The 7,544-nt window shown below is 42.3% G+C and overlaps 1 protein-coding gene across 1 annotated transcript; it reads right to left on the reverse strand.

The window, feature by feature from the left end:
- Positions 1-2,073: 2,073 nt before the first annotated feature.
- LOC124185064 lies at positions 2,074-4,851 on the reverse strand. Its single transcript, XM_046575414.1, has 3 exons — positions 4,520-4,851; positions 4,205-4,446; positions 2,074-2,081 (listed from the first exon to the last, which is right to left on the reverse strand). The coding sequence occupies exons 1-3, from the start codon at positions 4,849-4,851 to the stop codon at positions 2,074-2,076; spliced, it is 582 nt and encodes a 193-aa protein (XP_046431370.1).
- Between the last annotated feature and the right edge of the window lie 2,693 nt (positions 4,852-7,544).

The raw sequence follows: 7,544 nt of genomic DNA on the forward strand, positions 1-7,544 counted from the left end.
CGGTAATAGATAGTTACGATGGGTGTATCACAGAGGTGTAAATAGTACTCAGATGTTCAATATCTTGTCTTCGGTTGACAGAACTGGGATGTGAAACAATATTACACATTTCTAACAATAACCTGTTGTATTACAATGGTTCAACGTCAATAATGCTGGCTTGAGAATAATTGAATGAATGGTCGAAATCGATGGCATGCCTCGTCAGTGCAGTATAATTATCCTCATGATCATTCTGGAATAGTTATAGAAATGTCATGGATTTTTTGTCGAAAACTCAGGGAATTGTTAACTATGTTTTTTATTATAAATATACATCCCACTGTTTTCATTGTGGAATTCAACATTTTTTACATCGGAATCCACGCGAAATTATCAAAATCAAAAATTTTGTACTCGTTGATCATTTTTTTCGCATACCTATCCTACGCTCTCTGTTGTTAAATATTTATTAACATATGACAAATGTTGATTTTCACACATGTCTGAAAATAATTAATGGCGAGACGAATAGTACGTGAGTACGATCAACGATACTGTGACGTGGCGTTTCAGAGTCGCCCGTCACAAGGGCACACAACCGTTATTATTTCTAGTTTACGCGTCCTCAGCAGGGTACTCCAACCGAACTCGATACAAAATATGCAATAACTACTTTCAACTAATTCTTTCTTTGTAAATTCTTTATTTCGCGCTTCGGCGCACACTAATAAGGTACTTGGACGACAACGATCCCGACCACCGAGGGACCGATATCTACCGTTTGCAGCTCTCGACGACTTCGCCTTCCGACGGTCTAATCAGACTATACTGGCTACCTTGGTGCACCTTTATATACACCTGGGGTAGCATCCACCCGAACCTTCCGTATCGCCTCGACTGCCGGTGAACAGGGAGATAAAAATCCTCCCGGCGGCCGAGGGCACCGTTCCTTGAAGAGGAACCAGCCGCCCGCTCTATCGGATGCCGTAAGGATGGCGTGAAGGGCAGACCGTAGCCTGCCATCTTCCGACTTACCAGCCTGGTGCCGGACCGACTCCAAACCACTACGTGCAGGTTGATGAAGCCATCGTTCCGAGGATCGACGCAGCTTTCCTGTCGGCAAGGACTAATTGTGTGGGTCGTGGTCCACGGTTTAGCTAGCCGTGTGACTGCACGACCTCGAGTACAGGCAGCTAGCTACTGCCTGTACAAAAGCCGGTCGAGGTGAACAATGAGGCGTCACTCTCCACTCGGTAACTTTGGCCGAGAGACACCCTGTGTATGCCTCTGTCAAAGAAGTCCCCGATGATAGGCAACCTGGACCGTAAACCGAAGCAGCTACAAAATCATACGAGTTGGTGTCAATGACGAAATCACGAGCAGCACATTACGCCACATCTAGCGGTAATCTTCGAAAACGCATGACCACGCCGTAACTAGTATTCGCCACAGGGGGATGGCTTATTTGCGGTGGGGGTCAACCAACCAATCAAAGGGAAGAAGAATCACCTCACGACAACCGCGAGATCAGCGAGCCGAACCACGACCCCCTTCTATTCTACGCTTGACCTGCTGGGTGACAGCCTCGTATTCCTTCATCCTCCCGAATCGATACCTTTCCTTCTACCGCTATCGTTTTTTTATCGTTGATCGTCCCGCAACCGTTCTATCGTTTGTTCTATCGAAAAATTTATCCTATAAACTCGTTTCATCCCTTTTCCCTTTCTGCTCAGTTTTGCTAATATTAAGTATAATTAAAAATGGAGTCAGTTTGTGTGCCTGAAGTCACCGACTAGGGTCAGGCTTCTGCCTCTGTATTGTAACGTTACGAAGTTGCTCATAATTTCTATTCTTTCTTATGGGGACCCGGTGGTCTAGCGCACGAAAATGACACCTATTTTCACGATTTTTTTTTTGCTATTAAAAATGAAAAAAACGATGTTCTAACTTTTCGAGCTTATTACTACGTTTATTAATCATACAAAAATTTTTTTTTTCCTTTTAAAAACAATATTTATTATCATAAAAATGCCGCTAAAGATGACCCTCTCGAGAAATCGGATCCGGACCGCGGAGGTGATTTCAAGACTTCTACTCGTCTGAAACAAAAAATTCAAAGACATTCTTAATCAGAAAGAGTGCAGTTATGGTCGGAACTAGAACAAATCAAAAAATTGAAAATTGACAAAATGGCGGGCGTTGAAAAAAAAGTTCGTAAAATCGGGTTTTTTTTCACTAGTTTTTTAGTGTAAACAATAGGAAATTATTTAAATAAAATTATGATTCTAGTTTCGACGATAGCCATACATGTTGTAAACAACATATTCAAATTTCAAGTCATTCGGTTGGATACTATTTTTTATTTTCACCCCCGCCGTGCCGAAAAAAGTCGTTTCGAGATAAATGAGTTTAAAGTTTGAGGTACAGATATTCTCAAAAATTGAGCAAATTTTGAATACTTACAGTTGATCGGCGATTCCGGCACCATAGAGGATCCCTTCGGAACGTTTGTATTCCGAAGGGATTATATTGTATTCAGTTACAGATGAAAAGGTAAAATGCGGAGAAGGGTCGGAACAGCTGCCGCGCTCCGAGTGCTGAGCCCGTTAGGAGCGCGCGGACCGCTCTCTACCTGGAATGGGCTGTAGAAGCTATAATATTGGTTATTTCCGCATGAAAATTTTACAGTATATTCTTAAGATACTATACTTTCGAAATATTGAAAAAAAAACGATTTTTTGAAATTTATGGTACGCTTATGGTATTCATCGACTTTGTGTGAATCATGGTCCACGGCTTAGAGGTGCGGTAAGCCGCCGTGCGATTGCACGATTTCAGTAATTACCTATTTTTGTGTCTGAGCGACCTGCCGAATGATTATTTGTTTGTATTTATGATTTTTCTGATTATTCGTGAATTACTATTAGCCTGCTTCTGTACTATCTATCGTATTTTAAGCCCTATTGGCTTTACATTTCATTTCGTACTCTTTTGTAATAGTAGTGTGCTTCATATTTTGTTTCTGTTATTGCTTATTATATTTTTATTTATTTTTGTGCTTATTGTATCACGTATCGAGTTCCTCGGAGTACAACCGAGCGTAGAATCTGCCCCTAGATAATACCGCACCTTTTTATTGCTATTGTCAATTTTATATTATTTTTGCATGTTATTCATTTCTCTGTACCTTGTTAAATTAAGTTCTGCAAATTATTCTTTTGCACTGCGGTGTATTTAGTATATTTCTTCATTTTGTAAACTCTCCGAAATTCTCACTCTCTCATAATTTTGTATTTTGTATTCTCTCAAAAGTTATGTTCAGGAATTCATTGTTTAATTCCTCAGGTCCGTAATAATTATGAAGTTTTGATTCTATTGTTTATGAATAATTCTACCGAAAGCTATCTAGTCGATCGTTTGCCGACTTCGTAAATTGTTAATGACTGTCAATCTCTCGTACTGGTTATAATCTATGGTAAGTTCGTCGTATTATCTACCGAACTATCGTTACGTTGTTTTCTACCGATTGCAGTAAAGTTCTCTCGTTTCTAATTGACAGAATAATAATTTTCGTAGCGCCATTTGCATCTTGTGTAAGATCACGTCGCCCAGTGACGTGTAGTTTCAAGTAAATTCTTGCATTATATCGCATCTCCCGACCTACGTTCATTTTTCTCTGTTAACTGCCGTCTCTCGTTTTAAAGCTACCGTTTACTGCTATTCTACCGAAATTATTGTGAACAACGATTACTTATTTCATTAACTACCGCTGTCGATACCATTTTATTTGCCTGTCTCAACCATGTGACGATCAAGTTTGACTCGCAAACTAAAACTTGTGCTGAACGATCAAGATCGGAGATATAAAAACCTCAGCGATCGAATCGTTCAATCTATCAACGAACACTACCAATAGATTCTGCATTTTGTTTTCAATTCTATGATTACTCGAGGTCTGCCCAACTAAGGTTCTCGATGGGTGAACCGAAAGTTTATTTTTTTAGGATTTGAATCGGGATTCAAGGGTCTTTCATGACTTTGACTCTTCTGGTCTACCGAACACTTCACAAAAGGATAAGGCTCGTTCAGCATGTTCAGAATACAGCTGACAAGTGTATGTTGTAAGCGAGAAGTAAGTACGTAACTGTCGAAAGTAAGAGTCTTGGAAAAAAGTTGACCGATCGTTATGGTACCTATCGAAAAAAAGCGTTTCGAAACTCACCGGTGTGGATCCGGATGTGTCCTTTGAGTTGACCGTTGTTACTGAATGCGACGTTGCAGTGAGGGCAAGGAAACTTCTTCGGCCTTAGTTTCTTGCTCTGTTTAACAAGAGTCTCGTGATGTTGTAGCGCCCTCGCTGCCTCTTCGATAGCTAAATGTCTTTGATACTCCAACCGCTTGCATGCCGCGATATGTTTCTGCCAAGCGATGAGTTTCTGGTGGTCAAGGCAGGGTCCATTGCCACTGAGAAACGGGAAGGATCCCGAAGGGGTAATTGGCCGGATGTGTTGGATCAAGAGCCGAGCACGATGCTGACCGGTGATCGTGGATTAAATAACTGTTTGGCAAATATACGATTTCACTACTGGCTTTAACGGAACCATCGGTTGTCGATGTGCTTGGGATCGCCCGATCGACGAGGCTCGACAGCTTCGTAAGATTGTCGTTCTCTCGACCTTGGGAACCGTTGCTCTCGACGGTGGCACTGGAACTTCTCCCGGAAATGGAAACGGAACTTGACGGCGAGGGGAGAACTTGATTACCATTTATCAGGTCGCACTCGACGTTCACTTGGATCGGCGACGTCTCGGTTTTACACTCCACGTCCCACGGACGGAAGATGTGGTCTACTTTTGGGTTTCCATCCATCTTGCTGCCTCTCGATAAGAATCGCACCGATTCGATGTTTCGCCAACTATCGCGCTCTTCCAAACTCTCAGTGATACCGAAGAGCCGATTCTGTCCAACTGGATTTGACGAGAGTCACTTGTTCACTAACAACTTGTCTTTTCCAAACTTTCGTCGATACTGAGGACTCGATTCTATGCAGGGAAGATGTAAACCCCAAGGTTCGGAGGCGTCTAGTCCGCTGCTATTTTCTGGGGGACTGACGCCGCCCTTCGAGGACACACTTCTGTCGAAGCGCTTCTATTCCAGAGGGTATGGGGTGGGGTTTCCAAGGGCTTGGGGAGGCGCTCGTGGAGGCCTGCCGTAGGCGCTACGATATTTCTCGTGTCCTTTGTCCACTATTAATTCACCCCTCTGCGGAAGGCCGGGTAACCGGCTACGCCACATACCCTGCGATACAGACTTACTGCCAGGGGTGCTTTACGACACCCTCCTTGGTGTTTCGAACGATACAACTGTGATCGGGATTTTTCAGACCCCCCTCACGTACGGATGCATAGATTTGGTTGAACTAATGCCCACCACTTGACACCTGCAGGGGCTTTAATAATTGAATTTACTTTTTGCGGTCACCCTGCGAAACGGATATACATATATGTATGGACGTGTTACTTGTTTCTTTTTTTCATATTCGTTCACATCGATTCGTAAAATTTCTTCAAAACTTTCGTGAATTTTTGCACTCGGTGTTATTGGAAACTTACAAGTATAAAGGTACCGCATGACGATCTCGCCAATTTCGTTTGTTTTTGCAATATTTTAGTAATGAGCTGATCGAGATTTATTTATTTTTTTATCATTTATTTATGATAGATATTCACAGGATTTGGCAGGTCATTTTTTTATTCACAAACTTTTCGAGAATTTTTCATTAACGGAATTGGAAGTGAATTCAGGTTCTGGAATTGAGACGCGTTAGATCATGACTAAGGTACAGAATGAGATTTTTGTATAATTTTCGGCAGTATGAAATATTTGTTATATAACCATGTGTATAACCATGTAAACTTCTCGACAATATATGACCGATTGACCTGTTCATTTTCCTTTTGACGTGAGTTTATTCTTTATTTCGTTATCTTCTTTAATTCTGTAATTACTGTTAGCTGCCTTGAATACCGCCACTCTACCGGGTTGTACGTGTGCATACCTGAGCCTAGCCAGCCATACAACGGGTTCTCTATTTATTCTTTTTGTACGGTTTTGTGTTATTGTTATTGATTCGTATTATTGCTTGAAAATCGACGCTAACGCGTCTGGGTCCCAACATAATTGATTTTGTTATAGTTTGATATTTTGAATAAGTGGAGAATCGCGCCAGAGTGTCAACGGTAAGTCCTCATCCGAGGGTAACAGAATTAAGCGTTACAAATTGGCGCCCAACGTGGGGTCACAAAAGGCCAGTTACAGAAAAATTCCAGTTAATAATTCAGTTGAAAACTTGAGAGAGAGAGAGAAAAAGAGAGAAATTATTATTAACAAAAGAAACCTCTTCCCGCTTTCACTCAGTCAGTTACTAACACAAAGATTCAAGTAGTACTTGAAAAACAGTTGATATTGAATGACCAATCGACCCAAAATACTTATATATTCAGCGGACTGAACATCCCGGATTACAGATATTATTACGACGACGGAATAATCCCTCGCGAGTATTACTTCTAGCCGACGCGACGCATTGTTCGCAGAGAGCAGCGCGCGGCCCATGACAATTTTTTCTATCGCCCGCTATAGTTGTTGACAACTCACGAGTGAGACCGTATTTCTTGCTCGTGACCGCTTTTTGAAACCCAGGATCAGCCGTGTGTGTGTCGCTCGCTCAACCGTGTTCGCTACAAGCAGTATTGTGAATCGCAAACAATAATACATGCCTTCGTTGCCGTCTGTAAAGGACTCGTGGATATATTTATTAACTGCAGCGGAATTACGTTACGAGCTAAGACAGCGTGCATTATCGGCAGAAGGAACTTTACCGACCTTACGAAATCGTTTAATCCGATTCTACTGAATTTTTCACGGAGAAAAGACCGATCCCGCTACTCCCGATAAAACTACGCTTGATGCCGAAGCCGGCACATCGTCTTTACGAATACCGACGGACGAAAGACAAAGCCCACAATCGACGCATGAAATCGGAATAAGCACGGAAAATAATCTGTCGTTAAATAATACTTCTCCCGGTAATACGCATGATTTATCGTCAAACCAAAACAGCGCTGCGGTTATCGATATCAGAGGTCCTCTGGAACACCGGACGCATATTGTAAACACTGCGCGAGAACACCTCCCGATACCGCCTAGCTTTACCCCGCGTCGCGAAGCTACCCCGTTCCATCATAACACGCCGCGACAACCTTTCGACTCATTCCCGACAGCTCAACCGCCGCGTTTCAATGACAACACCCCAAATACACTCGCCGCATACGAGGTTATGCGAAAATGGAATTTAAAATTTGCAGGATCGCGTAATGAAGATTCGGAAGCCTTCTTAACGCGGATAGAGGAGGGTAGAACCTTATTTAATTTACGCGATAATGACATCCTTAACAGTCTCCCGTTTTTTCTTTCTGGAGTAGCTTTGTACTGGTTCCGCAGCAAACGACCCCAATGGCACAGTTTCTCCGATTTCGAACACGCTTGGCGTTATAGTTTCG

The sequence above is a fragment of the Neodiprion fabricii genome, chromosome 6, assembly GCF_021155785.1.
Source record: "Neodiprion fabricii isolate iyNeoFabr1 chromosome 6, iyNeoFabr1.1, whole genome shotgun sequence".
Classification (NCBI taxonomy): Eukaryota; Metazoa; Arthropoda; class Insecta; order Hymenoptera; family Diprionidae; genus Neodiprion; species Neodiprion fabricii.